This window comes from Pundamilia nyererei, unplaced genomic scaffold (genome assembly GCF_000239375.1).
Source record: "Pundamilia nyererei isolate P.nyererei 1_Seehausen unplaced genomic scaffold, PunNye1.0 scaffold00012, whole genome shotgun sequence".
NCBI classification, from domain to species: Eukaryota; Metazoa; Chordata; class Actinopteri; order Cichliformes; family Cichlidae; genus Pundamilia; species Pundamilia nyererei.
In genome coordinates this window covers 1,305,330-1,323,154 of record NW_005187413.1, presented here as the reverse complement: position 1 = coordinate 1,323,154, position 17,825 = coordinate 1,305,330, and the positions used below count along the sequence as shown (strand labels likewise).

Genomic DNA, 17,825 nt, shown 5'->3' with positions numbered 1-17,825 from the left:
GTTGGAGGAAAACTTTAGGTCACGTTTCATCTCCTGCACCCTCCTGTCTCCCTAAAAGGAGATGGCACTTCTCACATCACCATTCTAGGTTGGTGTCTGGCCTGTAGACTCAGAGAAGGGTGAAAGAGGGGGGAAAGAGAGAGAACTCCAAAACACCTGAATTTATAGACATGCTTTGGTCTGGCCTTAAAGTTTTGTACCGTCTGGTGCCACCACCAGTCCAGGCAGACACTCCCCCTCAAACTCCTCAGAGAAGAGGCTTCTCCCTGTCATATTTGTTAGTGTCTGAATGTAACAGTTGTCACAACCCAGCTCAAAGGAAGTGCCAAGCAAGTGGGAGACCACACACAGGCTTTTAAAGGCTGTAAGATATATTTAATGAAAATAAGGTGAAGAAACTTAAACACAATTGAAATGATATAACAGCCATAACTGAAGCCTCAAATAAACATGATGGGTGTCAGGCCAAGAGAGACAGCCACCCATGGTTCAGTCAAGATGTCTTTATATGCTGGGACTGGCCTTCTCAGGTGTGCTGCGTCTATAATTGGGTCAGCTCCACCTACCTGCAAGAAACAGGCAACAGAAAAACCAAAACACAAGGCCAGCCCACTGGCTGTCACACAGTTTAAATCCCAAACTATTCTGCAACACATATCTGTGTGCAATAAAGGATAAAACATAACTGTGTGATACAACTTTTAAAGTAATTGTGTAATATAGGTTAATGGGGGTAAATTCTAACAAATCAAAGGTTTATATGAACCAATTAAATACACTGAAGCTTTTTAACAAGAAGCTCATACAGCAAAGAATAATAATTAAACTGTGTATTTAACTACACAAAGTCAGAAAGTCATTACTGAACAATTACCTAACAGCTTTAACTATTTGGACATAATTTTTCAAGGTGACTTTCACACTGCAAGCTCACAGTGACCGTAATGGTGTCACTTGAAAACAAGTGACATGCAGCTTTATGGTGATTAAAACTGAATTTAACTATGTCACATTAACTGTCACTGAATGTAATGTTACATAAACATAAAGTAAAAATTTTAAAGATTCATCGATCAAGGCTACTTTTTAAATATACAATATACTTATCAAAGTTTTCTTCTATGTTGAGTTATTTAATTTTGTTTTGTAACAACTATTAGAGATGATTTATTAAAAGATGATAGTTTATAGTTTAAGATGATTAGTTTATAGAGAACCAGACAAGTTTGGATCAGAGGTTTTTCTCCTGTAATAGATCAGTCCCAAAGACAAAGTTAATGCTCCAAAGATCAAAGCACAAACTCCTCCAGCTAGATAACTCCTTTCAGATGGTCTCAAGCAAGAGTCTGCAACAAAACACCAACAGAGATATTCATAACTGTTAATAATGCAGTGCTTAAATAAAAAAGGACTCTGTGAATTTATAGAAAAATGCAAACAGCACATGACTAAAATGATCTTGTCTGTCCTCACCCCAGTAAGAACTCTTGGGCTCCTTTAGGCTAACATGCTCTACCGTACAGGTGACTCTGTCCTTGGGGATAGGTGTGCACTCCAGATAAGAGTGAACCTGATAGGTACAGTCTCCATTTGTCATCACTTCACTTATGGTCACACCCTCAGTCACTTCCTGACCATTCAGGTACCAAGTCACAAGGATGTGTTCGGGGTAGAAGTCATAAATGCTGCACACGAGTATTGTGTTATGGCTGGAAGTGTGGTCTCCCTCCTGGAGAGTCATGCTGGGTGCAGCTGAAATCAGAAGGTCAACAGCTTTAATGATGAAATTCATCCTTCTGTAAACCAATGATTCTTACAATGTTGCAATGTGATGCCTGGTTTGATATAATTCAAAATTGTCATGAAACAATTAAATCTAAAACAATAGTCTTGGAAAATGCACTCAATTCTTTTTTTAAATGCAAAAAAAGAAAAATTGAACATTTTTATCAGGTACTTGAAATAAAGGTATTAAGGGAGAATCACGGCCAAGCAAATCATAAAGTACTAATGGAAGTGTTTAGTTTTAGGCTCGTGCTATCATTTATAGTCCTGTTCACGGTTTGGGGTTTTGCTTTTCAATTGAAATGTTAGAGTATAATTGCTGTATTACTGTTACAATAATGATTGTAAAATAGGAGGGTTATTACACCCATATTTGTTCTGCTGCTTTAAGATGATAAACTACATAAATGGATCCTTGCACTGTAATTTGGGATCATTTGTTTGGTAATTTTGCCCTTTTAAATACAGGAAGGAGTAATATGTTTACTTCCTATACTAAAGAAAAGGTCATTTCAAAAAAGGAATGTTTAAGATTGTCCAAGTGTTTTGGTTTAGTGCTTTATCATTATAATTCCTGTCATTAAACACTGTAACACATTGCATGATTTTTTTTTTGTATTTGGAAGAAAATGTTTGTATTTTATATATATAATATTCTCTCTACTGATAGCAACGCATACATCTAGTATTTGAATATTCACCCATGTTTTCCACAGTTATGTTGAATACTACATCAACATTATCGACACATATCAGCTGTTTCTCCACTTTTCTCTGCAGAATGTCAGCGCTGTCTTCATTAAACCGAGATGCTGTGATTAATCCAGCTGGAGTGAGGCCCGTCCAGTTGCCGACTGTGCTGTTGTACTGCATCGTAAACTCTTTGTTAAAATACCAGTCGATCAGATACTCCACTGTCTTCGGGTCTCTGGAGTGCACAGCACACCAAAAATCAGCAAACATGAAGTAGCCATCTTCATTAATGGAGCAATCTAAAAAGGAAAAGAAAAGGTTACTCAAAAATTGACACCGATTTGTCTTTCTGTGCCTTAATTGCACTTTCAAGCTCAGAGTAGTTCAACCCTCAGCAAAGCTTCCAGCCAAAAGAGTGCTTCCTCACATGTAGAAAAGATAAGGCCTCCTTTCAGCAGGGAGCTTGTGCAGCTGTGCTCTTGAAAAGCAGATTCAAAAGTTGCTTTTCACTCATTTGCTCAGGTATTGTCCCACTGGGTTGGACAAGTAAATCCAGGTCACACTCTGTTCAATGTAGTATTTTCATCAATCAAATTTAGATTTTTTTTGCCAGTATGAAAGGAACTAAAGCTCGCTCTCTATGGCGTTATTTTTGTGCCACTATTCTGAGCGCACGTAAAAAAAAATGCAGGTGCAAGTGTTGCATTTTGAGGAGAAATTTATTTTGAGCAAAGAAAAGCTGAGTGAACAAAATTCATTGCTGCGTGCGGAATGAATTCAGTTTATTTTGTGACCCAGAAAGAGAAATATTTCAAACTCCGCCACTGCCTCGTTTGACTTTTGGACGAAAAGTATTCTGGGATATTGCATTTCGTCATTTCGAGCTGATTGGAGACAAGAACAGCCAATCAGATTTTTTTTTTTGCATCCAAGTCTGTGATTGGCTGGTTTTGTGGCACAAATATAACAGTGTACAGAAAGAGTTGAACGCGCATGGGCAGAAATGTTGAGAGCGCGAGCAACACATTGCAAGCAAGCGCAAATGCAAAAACTGAGCGAGAGGAGCTGCTATTGTGTGTGTGTGTGGATAATAGCAAACACTGAAATACATTTTTTGCACCCAGCAATGATTTTTGTTCACTCAAATTTAGCTTTTCTTCGCTCAAATTAAATTTCTCCTCAAAATGCAACACTTGCACCTGCAAATTTTTTTTTTTACTTGCGCTCAGAATAGTGGCACAAAAATAACGCCATAGCTCTCTGTTAATGAATGAGTTTTGAATTTGCAGGCGGAGTCACTTGATCATTTTGAAAATGTTCACATTGAAACTCCTTTTGTGTAAACATAATGTCCAATGTGACGGTATCTGTTTCTTCATTTTATGAATTCCTGTAGATAAGAACAGGAAAGCCAGTCAATCAGCCCTGACTTTGCTACAGACAACACAAAGTGTCAGATTTGGCCTTCTGTGTGGCTTTGCAAAATGTGTGAACTGCGAAGCTTCTTTTTAATAGTAATAATAGTAATAATAATAATAAATTTTATTCAAAAGCACCTTTCAAGACACCTAAGGACACTTAACAATAGAATAAAACACATAGAACAATGAAAAAATGAAGAACAATAAGAAAATAAATAAAATTAAACACAAGATCAAATAAACAATAAGTTCACGGTGAATGTGCAGATATGAACAGATTTTTGGGTTCTCTCCCACATTTTAAATCTTGATTCAGGTTTTGAGTTGAGATTTAAAATGGGGGAGAGAACCAATGTTTCTTTAATCTGGGGGTAGAAAGTTCCACAGGCAGAGCAGCTGAAAGCTCTGCTTCGCATAGCCCTGAAATACATAAAGAAGGCAAAGCCAGCTAGATAGAAGAAGAAGATCGAAGTGAGTGGGCAGAAGAATAGAATAGAATAGAATTCAACTTTATTGTCACTGCACATGTCACAGGTACAAGGCAACGAAATGCAGTTTGTATCCATCCAGAAGTGCTTTAGCCATGATATAGATATATTACAAATATATATTAGCAATAATATAGATATGTGAGTATATTACAGAAATGGGTCTATTAAGGTATGTTATAATGCACACGGTATGAAGTATGTTATGAATATGCTATAACTATAAGTATGTACAGGCTGTAGTGAGTACAAGCTATGTACAGGCTATGAACAGGATATAAATATGAAAAACTATACAGAAATATGAGATATGCAGCTATACAGAAATGTGAACTAGAAGAAGTAGTGCTTAAGAGGTCAGAAAGGTAAGAAGGAGCAAAGTTATGAAGGGCCTTGAAGGAGAGCAGAAGAAGCTTGTACACTATTGGGAATTTTACAGGGAGCCAATGAAGTTCCTGAAGGATTTGGGTGATGTGCTGGTAGAAAGGGATTCTGACAGCAGTTTTGAACCAGTTAAAGCTTATGGAGGGATTTTTGGGGGAGACCATGCAAGAGAGAATTACAATAGTCAAGGCGGGAGGTAACGAGACTATGGACAAGAATGGACGCAGACTGGGTGGAAAGAGGTGGAAAGAGAAGGACATAATTGGTTAATGTTGCGTAGAGGAAAATAGACAGAACATGTGAGGTTACTGATGTGAATGTAGCATTAGCTAAATCAATCTGAAACATTATACGTGCTAAACCTAAAACTAAAGTTTTTCAAACTGCGTTTTGACAACATTACTGAAGAAAACACTGCACACCAATGAGACTTCATGTAAAAATCTTGTGGCCAGTGTATAAAAGTTGATGTATTTACTTAGACTAGAGTCAATTTGATTTAGCTTTAGATTGTTTCATTTCCCCAAATTCAAACATCTAAATGGGGAACTTGACCTGAGCAGAAATGCTGTCTTGTGCTGTTGTTACGAATCGTGATAACAACGTTTGTGATCACAGAGCCACACAACTGAAATTTATTGTCTGCTTCCATTCAAATAAATCCACTATGTTAATGTAAAAGACGTATGGCACAAAGTACAGCATGTACACCAGCACTGTGTAAACACTGGACCTTGTGGTCATATTAAGGTTAGCATATAAAGTGCAGTACAGTCATAACCTTGTACTATATACTATACCCCGTAGTATATAGTAACCTTTGAAAATGTGCTTCATGTAAATAGCAAAAATACTCACCAACCATAAATAAAGAGAAGAAACACAGAAGCAAGTACTTGAAGCGGGTCATGCTGAAACCAGAATGAGGCACCCCTGTTGCTGGTTTTTAAACCAACCGCTGTGGCGTTTGAGAACGACTCTTTCCTTTCAGATACACTTACACTTTCAGTTCACTCTGAACCTGGTGCTGTTTCATTATCTATTACTATTACTTGTTTTCTATTTATACCTGCTATAAACTGTAACGTTGCGTTTAGACACTCACAGGGATTCTTTGTTGACCTCAAACAGTCACTCACTCATGATCATAAACTCATAATGAACAAGTGAAAAAAAAAATCCAGATCATGAAAAACAGTTTGACTTCTCACAGCAGCTGTAATTAACACTAACAAGAATGTGAAAGCAACAGCTGTCAAGCTGAAAGAAAGACTGTTCCTCTTTTTCTCTCTGAGAAGTGGGAAGTGGGCAGAAGTGTGTCTCGCCTCCTCTTGGCTCCTGCAACATCCTCGGGTTAGCTGCCACGCCTGTCGCTCATCTTCTCACTAGCACTGTGGATTTAAGGACTGGCTTTCCAGTAGATTGTTGTCATTCCTGTATTGATAATTACCCTAAATTCAACTCATGTTTAACTGCTGTTGGTGCTCCAGTTTCCCGTCTCTGGTAGTTTCTAGAATGTATTTCTGGTGATGTATGACATATATGGATTTCTGGAAAAGGTAAAATCTAAAGAAAACTACATTCTGTAGAAAAATTAAGGATGCTTACCTGCAAAGATGGGCAGTAACGAGTTAAAAGTAATGTGTTACTGTGATCCGATTACCTTTTTCAAGTAACGTGTAAAGTAAGAGATTACTGTTGCAAAAAAAGTAATTAGATTAATGTTACTTTCCCATAAGCATGCTGCATTACTGCATTACAAAACCGTGATTTTGTTTGTGAGAGTGTCTTATGGCACTTGTGTGTGTCGTGACATTGGTGAGAGCAAGAGACGTGTAGATCAACAATGGATAATATGGAGTACGGGAGAAACCAAGCACACCATTGTTTTTCTTGTGACATTACCAATAAGTTTGATGTGTCACATGGCCCTCTTCCTATTGAAAAAACAAAAGTTGTATCCAAGATGGCCGACTTCTAAATGGCCACCATGGTCACCAGACATCTTGAGGAGTTTGTGTGCCACAAACAGGACTTTAATATCACCAGCCATTCCCATGTTATTACGGTGTATCCATATAAATGGCTTCTGTTTTCATCCACAATAGAAGATTCATCCCCATAAAAAGTCAAATAAAAGTTCCCTCAATATCTGCCTGCTCTGAGGTACATGTCTGGTTAGTCTCTGTATTAGATCGCTGCTTGAGCAGAGCAGAAACAAATGCTGCAAATGATTTTTCTGCAGTTTTTGGATACAATAACAGGTCTATAGGTCTACAAATGAAATTCATACTCACTGAAAACAGAGATATTGATCTATTGGAAAACAATGAGTAAATCTGTGATATGAGGTAGTGACTTTATTTAGGCCTACTGTTCTGAAGAAATGACTCTTTTTGTAAGTTATGCAAGCCTCCTTTTATCCATTGATTAAAACCAGTGATTCTCTTAAAATGTGCAACTCCTATTTAAGGCCACCAGATGTCACTGCTGACCTTTCAAAAAGTAAGACCAACTTTTTATTTATCTCATGGTTTTAGCTCTCTCTTTTGCGCTTTATGCACCAGGGCTCAGTTTTTGGATTCTGACTTTGACTAAGAAGCCCTTCATCTCAGTTTTCACATCTCACATGTTTTAGTGAATTCTAAAAATAACAAGGAGCATAATGCTTCCTCAGTGCAAACGTTTGGCTTACTTCAGCTGTTTAAAACTGCACTCTTTTTGTATATAAAGAATACTAAACTTGCAGTATATTAAAGTATATACTGCTTTAAGTTCAGTTCTATATATACTAGAGCATACCCACATTTACTTCTTAAATGTGGGTATGCTGATTGCCTGTCTAGTGTAGGGCTCTGTTTTGATGATACAAAGTTCACCAACTCTAGAGTACAAGAGCAGTTATGGGAAACTTATCCACAAACCATCAAGAGATTAGACATGGAACAATTAAGAAAGCAGATCAGCATTTAATGCAGTTTCATATGAGTCCTTAAAATAGTTGCAACCTTATAATCTATTGATGCTTATTTTTCATCTGTCCTCTCTCATATGCACGCTTTTGGTTTGTGTTCATTAATATTTTCCACTTTTGAATTCTAGACCAATGAGTCATTGGTGGAGCGAATTATTTTGACTCATCCACATCAGGTTATCAAATTTACATTAAAAATAAATAAATTTAGATTTCACATTACTGATGCAATGTCCTTATATGGTTCTAATATATGTCATTATATGGACCAAATATTCATTATGTGGACCAAATATTCACTGCAGACACCAAATCTACTTAAAATACTTCATTAAAAAGACATGCTGTTAGTAAATCATTTGTTTTTACTAACCTTTGGGAGTTTGCATGTTCTCCCTGTGTCTGCGTGGGTTGTCTCCGGGTACTCCAGGCTTCCTCCTGTAGTACAAAGACACGCAGTTAGTGGGATTAGGTTAACTGGAAATTTCTAAGACGAAAATTAAACGACATAAAAAAAATCATGGTGATTTTTCTGATTGTAACTTTGAATGAACTTATCATTCAAAGTCATGAACTTATAAGACAGCTAACATCACAAAGTGGGAGATTTCTAATGAAACAAATCACCTTTTTTTCATCACTGCAGCTAAATTTACAGTACTGCAACAATCATCTGTCTTACCTTTTGAGAATGCAATGTCTTTTTTTTCTCCTTTTTGCAATTACAGACTCTGCCAGCCTTATACCAGAACAAAAGAAATGCAGTGGGAAATCATATTTGCTAACAGAATTTGTAACAAAACAGCTAAAGGTTAAGCTAAGTGAGTGGCCGCTTGAATGCGCAGTATTGTGTGGTCTAAAAAAGTAAGAAGAAGTGGAGAAGTAATGGAGGAAGACAGAGAAAGAGCAGGGTGTTCAGTCCTAAATGTGTTCTGCCCGGACAGCCACATGCAACCATCTGCACTAACACAGTTAGTATTACACAGCCTGATTCTGAAAGGAGACACCAAAAATAAGCAGCAGCAGCAGCTTATGGCATAAAGCTGCTGCTGAAATAAAATGCAATAATTAAATGACCTTAATAGCAGTTAAAATCAAAATAAATATTAAAGTATGTAAGGACAACATTTAATTTTCAAAATGGTGATGTAATATCAAAATATCAAAACTGACTTAAGGTTTAATAGACAGCCATTCACACACCATCTGAGTGGAGACTACAAAGAACTGAAAGCAGATAATATATACACAGGAGGGAATTGTGGGCAGTGTGAACACACCTGTGAACTCAGCTGAACAAAATCTAACTGACGAAACAGGGGAAAGAAAACTGAGCGTGATTCACACAAGACAAGGAACTGTCAAAATAAAATAGGAAGTGACTAAGACATACAAACTTAAGACAGAGACGGGAAAGAGGGGGAGACAGACGGATAAAACACAGATCATTATGGGAACAGGAAGGGATACATTGTGCAAGACAAAGATGAGACTGGCACAGACTGGACAGGGAAAAGAGGAACTAACATAATCAAACAAGGACCAAGAAATAGAAATAACGAAGTTTAAAGGCACTCAAGAACTTGAACATAAGTATCTCATAATTCCAAAGAAGTAAATCAGAGGTCCAGGACAGGGTCCCACTTTGCTAAGCCATCCAATGGGCTGAAATCAACCCTTTAGCTGCTTGACTCTGGTCTGAGGCCAGTATGCTTGACACCCTCACTACAAATTCATACAAAAATAATACAAAGTCATACAGGAGGCATTACAGAAGGCCTTTTCTCTATACCTGGAAATGACCATTTAATTTGAATATCTTTTCCAAAATCTTCTCTGTTGTCACTCATTACTGCACCTTTGACAAATAGTGTTTTCTCAACAAAGACCCCCAGTGCTATCGGGTGTGTGCCTTTACGTCAGTGCACTTGGTACTTTAACCCCCTCTGATGCAGCTGCTGTTTGCTGTAGAGTTCGACTCATGCACTGAACAGTTCAGACCGAGCCTGAATGACACATTTCATTCTGTTTTCTATCGGCTGCTGTCACTCTGGTGACGCTCTGACACACCTTTGACACATGCCACCCAACAGATCCTTTTAGAAATTTTAACTTGCAAAGGTCTTTCTTGCGTTTTACAAATGATTTATTATGTATTTTTTTTGTAGTCTCTTTGGTGAAAAGACAGAAAAGACATTTTGTTGATCACCAGAAATATACAAACATCATTCCCAGCAATCAAAATGCTTGATTTAGGTCATTCTACTTGGTACCTGATTTCAGCTAAATACTTCTGATATCTGCACTGCAGGATGAGTAGTAATACTATGTAAATGTGTCCTTTTGTAAGCTATGTTTATTAGGAAAACTCACCTTTTTCACTTTGGTCTTTGCAGTTTTTGTTCATTTTCTCTTTTTAGCTCATTTGCTATTCCTGCAGCAATGCTGCAGTGCTCAGCCATCAGAAGGTATTTGATTTGATCTTTAAGTCACTGGTCTTTTCAACTGATTAGCTGTCTGTAGCTCATAAATCCATCCTGCCTTATCTGGACCTTCTTTCTTTACAGATAAAACTATTCAATCACTTTCATTCTCTCACCACTCAGTGACATATATTAACTATATATATATATACACACACATATATTAGTTAAACCAGCCAGCTGTTTTTCTAACCCCTTGTGTTATTCAGGGTTGGAGGCCTCTCAGTTTCCATAGATCGAAAGGCAGGGAACACCCAGTCTACTGCAGGGCTAGAGTTAAAAACTGGGACATTTATTAATTTATTTTTGCTTTGTTAGTGTAGATCTTTGCTAATAGTAGAAAAGCACCTAAACAACCTGCAGTCTCTCATTTTGGTGGAACACATGGCAAATGTGAGCAGGATATCTGATATGAGGTGTTGACTGTCTTCACCAGTTAGCACGCTGCCAACCACACCACAGGCAAAACTGGAGATAGCATATCTGTTTGTGCCAATTTTCCCTGTTAGTGAATGTTTCCATGATATATACACTGTATACTCTTGTTGCATAGATGATGACATAATAGCTCAAAGACATTGTGTTCAGTGATGTTTGCACTCGTAAGCAACCCAGCCACCTCATGCTGATAGTGGCACAAAACATCTGAGTTTTTGATTGTAAAGAAATAAATTTTCCACAATCACAGCCTTTTCATCCTTTCCACCCAAGTTTTGTTGCTGACTTTTAACTTGAGCAAAAACAGAAACCAGGTACTGTAAAGTGAAACGGTGATCTGCTGAACATGCATTTGTTTTGCAAGGTGAGGAAATGAGTTGGAAAATAAAGGTCTCTCATTTATTTAAAACATTGTACAGGCACTGGTCAGAGACACACAGAGACCTCTGAAAAATAACAGTGTCAGCTGTTCACCAAGTCGCTGTTATTGATGAATACAATCGGTGCAGCACTATCAGTGTTCTTGTCCCAGAAAGCTCATAAACAGACTGCTTCTCTCTCTCTTTATCTCTCTCTCTCTCTCTCTCTGTCTCTATGTCACTCCAAAGGTATTGTCAGTTCTGACATTATTCACATTACTCACTTAAACCTACCATGTTTGTCACTGTATAAACCAGTGGTGAATTGTGACAGTCTATAAATGTCAGTGCAGCAGCACTCGTAGCTATTAAATGCTGGAAACCTAGACCAGCCATATACAGAGTTTTTTTGCCTTCATAAGGAAGGGATTAATCATCTTGAGCCAAGCTGTTAATGGTAAAGTTTACCTCAATGTGATGGAAGCAGCTAGTCACGAATCATAAATGGCCATTGCCTGAAGCTTTTCTCATCTCACTGTGGCAGTTTCCATTTATGATATTCCACTCTGCAGTATTTAAAATTCATCTGTCTAAAATTCGAGTATTTATATACATTTATTGGTTAATTAGACTTGTTTGACTAATGTGTTCAATGAAGTGCTTCATAATCAGTGAGAAACAAATTGCAGTTTTTATGACTGCAATTTGTTCCTCAATGCAGGCAAAGCAGGCCTACTTGTTGTTCCCAGAGTATTTAAAAGTAGAATGGGAGGGAGAGCCTTCAGTTTTCAGGCCCCTCTTCTGTGGAACCAGCTTCCAGTTTGGATTCGGGAGACAGACACTATCTCTACTTTTAAGATTAGGCTTAAAACTTTCCTTTTTGCTAAAGCATATAGTTAGGGCTGGACCAGGTGACCCTGAATCCTCCCTTAGTTATGCTGCAAAAGACGTAGGCTGCCGGGGGATTCCCATGATGCATTGAGATTTTCCTTTCCAGTCACCTTTCTCACTCACTATGTATTAGCCTGGTTCTGCCGGAGGTTTCTTCCTGTTTAAGGGAGTTTGACAGCTGACAGTTCTTGAATAACTGAACATATTGTTCATGAAACACTTGAGCTGCAGGTGTTACATGAACTTTAAGGGCCATTGTCGAGGAGTTTCCTTTTTATTACATCTTGTTGTCTTCAACCTTCAGTCGGACCCTGTGTGAGGTTACTCCTGTTCACTGCTGTTTCTATATAACTGCTCAGATGTACTGACATTTGTTCACTTGGCTCCACAAACCATGTTCAGGAAAATATCCCCCCTTAATTGCAACACTATCATGCATTCAGTTATATTTAGAGACAATATCTACACTAAAAGTAGCACTCCACTCTTATCAGTACTACAACAAGAACTAAGTTTAGCTACAATTGCTATAACCACTACTACTTGCCTTTTCCTATCAATGATGATGGTACTCCTTCTGTAGGAGGAAAGTGGGTTAATACTAGAGCTACTACCAGTACAAGTACAATTATACTTTATTAGTTTAACAAATTGTTGCAATAATTTTTCACAGGACTCTATAGGGTCTGTAGAGCTAATCAAATGTGCTTGATTAACTGATCAAGGTCAGATGGTGCAATGCTTAATGGTCAAACTGCAAAAAACCCAAGAGCTACACCTCAAACCTTACAGGTCATGTTAACGTTCATAATATTACAAATTAACAAATATTAAACAAATACATCTTGTTTAAATGTATTACCAATCTGCAGTTTGCAAAGGTTCTGGAAGAATATCTTTTGGATCAAAGTGGACAGGTTTGGACATAATGCACAGCTGCAAAAATAATAGCATATTAGCGTATCACCACCAGCATCTGTCAGTAGAGTGGCGAAAAGGTGAAGATTGGGGCAAGATCTGTAGCCATACTACATAGGAATCATAGCCCCTTGTGGTCATTGAGTCAACCATGAAGTATTGCAGAAAATCAAATCTGAGACCATCTGTCCAACAGCTAATGTTTAGTTAGGACAACAATCCTAAGAAGACCAGCAAATCTACAACAGAATGCTGTGTCTGGACCTTAAAAGAGCCGTGCATAAATGAACGCCCACTAACTTCAGAATTCAGTGGTGTGAGAGACTGCTAAAGTCATGAAGAAAATTATTACTTCTAATCATTGGTGCTAAAGGTGGTTTTACAAGCTTTAGACTCATAAGCTGTTATTAATTATTCACAGGATTAGACTCCTATGAGACTGCACACTTATACAAGCTGAACCTGTGTACACTGCAAACAATCCAAGCCAGTCTTATTGTCACTGTTATTAAGCTTGTCCCTGTACTGTGACCAAGCTATATCATTGCCTACCAACTGTTACCTTTTTGAACTGTAGCACAGTTACTGTAGAGCCTTCTGGTGCTTTTTGTTAGTCAGTCTAATACAGATGCAGACATTTCAGAGATGTTGTTTTTCTACTTCAAGCTAAAATTTTGTTATAATTCATAGATTATATTAAATTAAAGTAAAAATGCAATATTTTTTTCCAAATCTCACTCCTGGCTGGCAATGAGGATAATGAGACCTGTTGTACAAAGTTGTCCTATGTGCCATTGGGTCGTTTTAACATCATTCATTTTGGATTCAGAATAATCAAGCTGAGTGAAACTCTACTTTCTGTCAGTGTGTAACCACATGAGAAGTCTTTAAATAATATAAAGAAGTGCAATTTTAACAGTAGATCTCAGTTTATGTTTGACACCCCTGCCTTACAGAAAAGGAACTGTGCAAATCAATGCAAAGTGGTTCTGAGTAATAACATTTGCAAACACATCTATACTGATGGGAGTGGTCTTTTCCAGGACAATAATGCCCTCATCCATAGGGAATGAGGGCTCACTGAAATTTGATTTGGAGAAATCAATTCCAGAAACTGTACTTGTAGTGGACCTTTGCTGATACTTTCCCACATCCCTTAATTTGAATGCGCCCTATCATTTCCAAATTTATATGTTTATGCTGTTTTGTATGATTTACTGTAGCCCCTCAGTTCATCCTCTGTTTGAAACAAGCTGTTATAGCTACTCATCATTTGAAATGTCTGCCACATGTATAAGTAATAAGTAATAAGTAAAAGTATATCAGTGATTTTTCTTTGATTTGTGATCTGTCCATTTTGCGTTGTTTACCACACTTTAATGAAATATTAGAAAACCTTAGCTGAAAAATTACTAATGGACTAGAATATTCAATACTTTAAAAGAATATATTATTGTTATTAACAAAACAAAGCTTCTCCCATATCCCACATGTTACACAGTCACAGTTGCTTCTCAGATATTTCATTATTTTTCAGATTTGTTCCCTTCCTTTACAAATAACGACTTTTGACCTTTGAATAATTTAGTTTAATTTGCATTCATTTGTGCAACTCTGGTTTTGATCATATGATTTTAAACCTCTTTTTGTTACTAAAGCTCAAAAGTAAACTTAACTTGAAAAAGAGGGTGCATTAAAACGCAGTTTATTCCTAAAGACATGCAGCACACCAGTGTCTTAAGCAGCAGAATGAAGAAAACCCTCCAGCTCATGGAGAGCTGCCGTTCTGTCATGTGGCAATTGGACAGTCATTAAAATTATGCTGAAACATATGCCTTTATTACTTCTTTAACTGTTGCTACAACTTTTACAAATGCCTTGAGCTTATCTCCAACATGTGCTTTTACCTCTTATCATTAAGTGTCGATGACTTTATTCAGCAGTTCCTCTGAACTGCGCACACGGGCGCATGTTCCAGTGACCCACCATTGATCCCACAAAGGCAAGCCTTCGCCTGACAGCCAATAAAAGGAGGCCAGCCAAGGAGCCCCCGTCACACGTAGTTCTGGCAACACTGAACCCTGAACTTACATCATCGAGTAAAGTAGACCAAAGTTCAACTGCTGCAATCGTCACAGGAGGTTACCACACTGGCAGCGGCAGCCTGAATCAGAGACTATATCAATTGGATTTGCTTTGCTGCTTCAGGGCAAAAGTTTATTTTACACTACAAAATGCTGAAAACTATGTGAGCATATATTACTGTTTATTTCAGAATTTTAAGATTGAAATCTTGTGCTATTGTCTCAGCCTTCTTTTTGATTGGATGGTAAGAGACTAACTGTTATCAAAAAAAGCATTTGTCCAGGCGGTCTCCCCTTGAGTTTTCCCTCCAAAAACATGTGTTACTCAGAAAGAGAGACAGAGGGAGAGACAGCCACCGCAGTGAAAGCATAGCTACCTGCCTCTCTTTCATATCTGAGCCAGCTATCAGCGATCAGCGGCAGAGGGAACCGGTTATTCAAAGACGACATTACGTGCTGCTGCTGAGTAATGATTCACCAGCAGCCTGTTGCACACTGTGTTTTTCACATCTGCAGGGAACAACAGGTTCACCCAACTAACGCAAGGGCCAACCCCACCACCCCTCCTCCCTGACACACCTCCTCACCCTCTCCCTCCCCCATTCTAACCCCCCACCCCTCCCTCACCCACACCCCTCCCCACTCCCTCCCTTGTCTTGCGAGACGTCCCAGGGTATAAAAAGGACAAAGCTCTCCATAGGAGATACAACTGACCAAGAAGGAGAAACAGTCCTCAACTCTCCTGCAAACAGGCAACAGGGACACCTCAGCAGATGAGACCAAGCTAAAGGCTCTGCACTCCAGGCAAACTACTGAAGGTAACCTACTGCTCTTTCTTTTCAGTGGGGCTCATGTTTAAAGTGAGGAGGGTAAAATAATATGAGGCAAAGTAATGTGAGGATCACTGCAGAATGAGAGGTATCTGCACAAGGATGCTGTTGCATCACCCAGAGTTTGATTTCTTGATGTTGCAGCAGCAGAGCACTTTTTTTTTTGAGAATATGTACTGTATGCACAAAACTGACTTTTTAAAAAAAAAAATTCCCCCATGTCTCTCTTTTATCCCAAATTTTACTCCACCTTGACCATTTTTCTGCTTCATTCTTTTTTTTTTCATTCTTCTTGGTCTGTCCTCATTTTTGTCTTTATTTCCGAAACTTTATCCTCCTTTTATATTTTTCCTCTTCCTTGTCACCATATTATTCACCCATATTATTCAATTCCAACATTCTTCTACCATCTTCCTTTTTCCCCTTTCCTTTTCACACCCCCACTTAAATCTTTCTTTCCAGACTTCCTGTCACCTTTTCCCCTCAGTCTATCAGCTCACGCTCTCTCCAGAACCTTCACCATGCCTCCTCAGATCCCGTCCCAGAACCAGAGTGGTCCCAGGATCCTGCAGGGTGATCTCAGTGCCCTCAGTCCAGCTGTAAGGGAGTTTTTGGAGACCAATATGACCCTGTGCCAGCCAGAGTCCATTCACATCTGTGATGGCTCAGACGAGGAGAACCTTGCCATCCTGACCCAGCTGGAGGAACAGGGGATGATCAAGAAGCTCACCAAATATGAGAACTGGTATGTTTGTTACACTCAGTGGTTTATGGAAGGCTTTCTTTTTTTAAGAGACTTATTTAGTTATTTAGTTAGTTATTTTTTTATGTGAGTGAGGGTTTCAAATTGAAAAACAGGAGAAATTATTGCTAACGATAGCTTTAAATTTCTTGAATATAGCTTGGGTTGTTTTTGTAGCTGGGACAGTGGTGCTTTGGTGCAGCTGGGAGATGCCCAGGGTTGTTGCTGTTGATAATTACAACACACATCATTCTGTCATCAGCAGCTGTTTAAATATAAAACATGCCTGGAAAATTTCTACTTCTTGACAAACCAGTATGTCTAGGTAGCTCAATCACACCATTCATTTTTACCAGCTGATATCAAGAAGACATATTGATTATTATTATATTGATTTGTGGCTGCTTTAGGAGATTTTAAAATCGTTGCCTACTTTAAAATAAAGTACAACAAATTAAAATTTAAAACAAAAGTCCTAAAGTTTTCAATATTTGTGCACTTCCTTTTCTTCTTCCTCTTCCTGCAGCTGGTTGGCCAGAACTGACCCGAGGGATGTGGCTCGTGTGGAGAGTAAGACAGTTATTGTTACCCAGGAACAGAAGGACACAGTGCCCACTCCACTAGGAGGTGGAATCAGCCAGCTGGGCCGCTGGATGCCCCCAGAAGAGTTCGACAAAGCCATGGCTCAGCGGTTCCCCGGCTGCATGAGAGGTACCAGAGACGAACGTGTTTCATAAATGCTATCAGTTCTTAACTCAAATATAGGACTAGAAAAACTTGAGAAATCAAAAGTTTTCACTCATCAATAGTACACTGACTAAATGAATACATTTTTTCCCCTTTCCGGGACCCCATTGAGAATCTAGACAAGTATATCCACAGTGCAGCAGGTACTTTTTAGAAAGAAGAAACACTATCAGAGATTATTTTTACAAGTTACACTGCCTTTAAAGTGTTTAAATGAGCTGGAGGCAAATTTTCTTCTTTTCCTGACTGTCTGAATGTCTCAAATACCAAAAACCTTAAAATAATATTGAAATAACATAATAATAAGAACATCCCTGTCTGTATCTATCCTCAGGTAGGACCATGTACGTGATTCCCTTCAGCATGGGTCCAGTAGGTTCCCCTCTCTCTAAGATTGGAGTACAGCTGACAGACTCTCCCTACGTGGTGGCCAGTATGAGGGTGATGACTCGTATGGGGAAAGCTGTTCTGACCGCCCTGGGGACTGGAGAATTTGTCCGCTGTCTGCACTCTGTCGGCTGTCCTCTGCCACTCAAAAGTATGTCAAAAACTGATCGACTCATTCTCTTGCAGCTATACGGGGGGGGG

The 17,825-nt window shown here is 38.5% G+C and overlaps 2 protein-coding genes across 2 annotated transcripts in view; one reads left to right on the top strand and one right to left on the bottom strand.

The window, feature by feature from the left end:
- The window catches only part of LOC102203022 (rano class II histocompatibility antigen, A beta chain-like), a 5,976-nt gene extending 250 nt beyond the window's left edge, over positions 1-5,726 (bottom strand). The window contains exons 1-3 of the mRNA XM_005724387.2: positions 5,630-5,726; positions 2,487-2,777; positions 1,474-1,752 (exon numbers count right to left, since the gene is read on the bottom strand). Coding sequence (XP_005724444.1) covers positions 1,474-1,752; positions 2,487-2,777; positions 5,630-5,681 — 622 coding nt within the window. The 5' untranslated portion in view covers positions 5,682-5,726. The remainder of the gene's footprint in view (positions 1-1,473; positions 1,753-2,486; positions 2,778-5,629) is intronic.
- A 9,921-nt stretch (positions 5,727-15,647) lies between these two features.
- pck1 (phosphoenolpyruvate carboxykinase 1 (soluble)) overlaps positions 15,648-17,825 on the top strand; it is a 5,027-nt gene continuing 2,849 nt past the window's right edge. The window contains exons 1-4 of the mRNA XM_005724386.1: positions 15,648-15,736; positions 16,211-16,493; positions 17,017-17,201; positions 17,572-17,775. Coding sequence (XP_005724443.1) covers positions 16,270-16,493; positions 17,017-17,201; positions 17,572-17,775 — 613 coding nt within the window. The 5' untranslated portion in view covers positions 15,648-15,736; positions 16,211-16,269. The remainder of the gene's footprint in view (positions 15,737-16,210; positions 16,494-17,016; positions 17,202-17,571; positions 17,776-17,825) is intronic.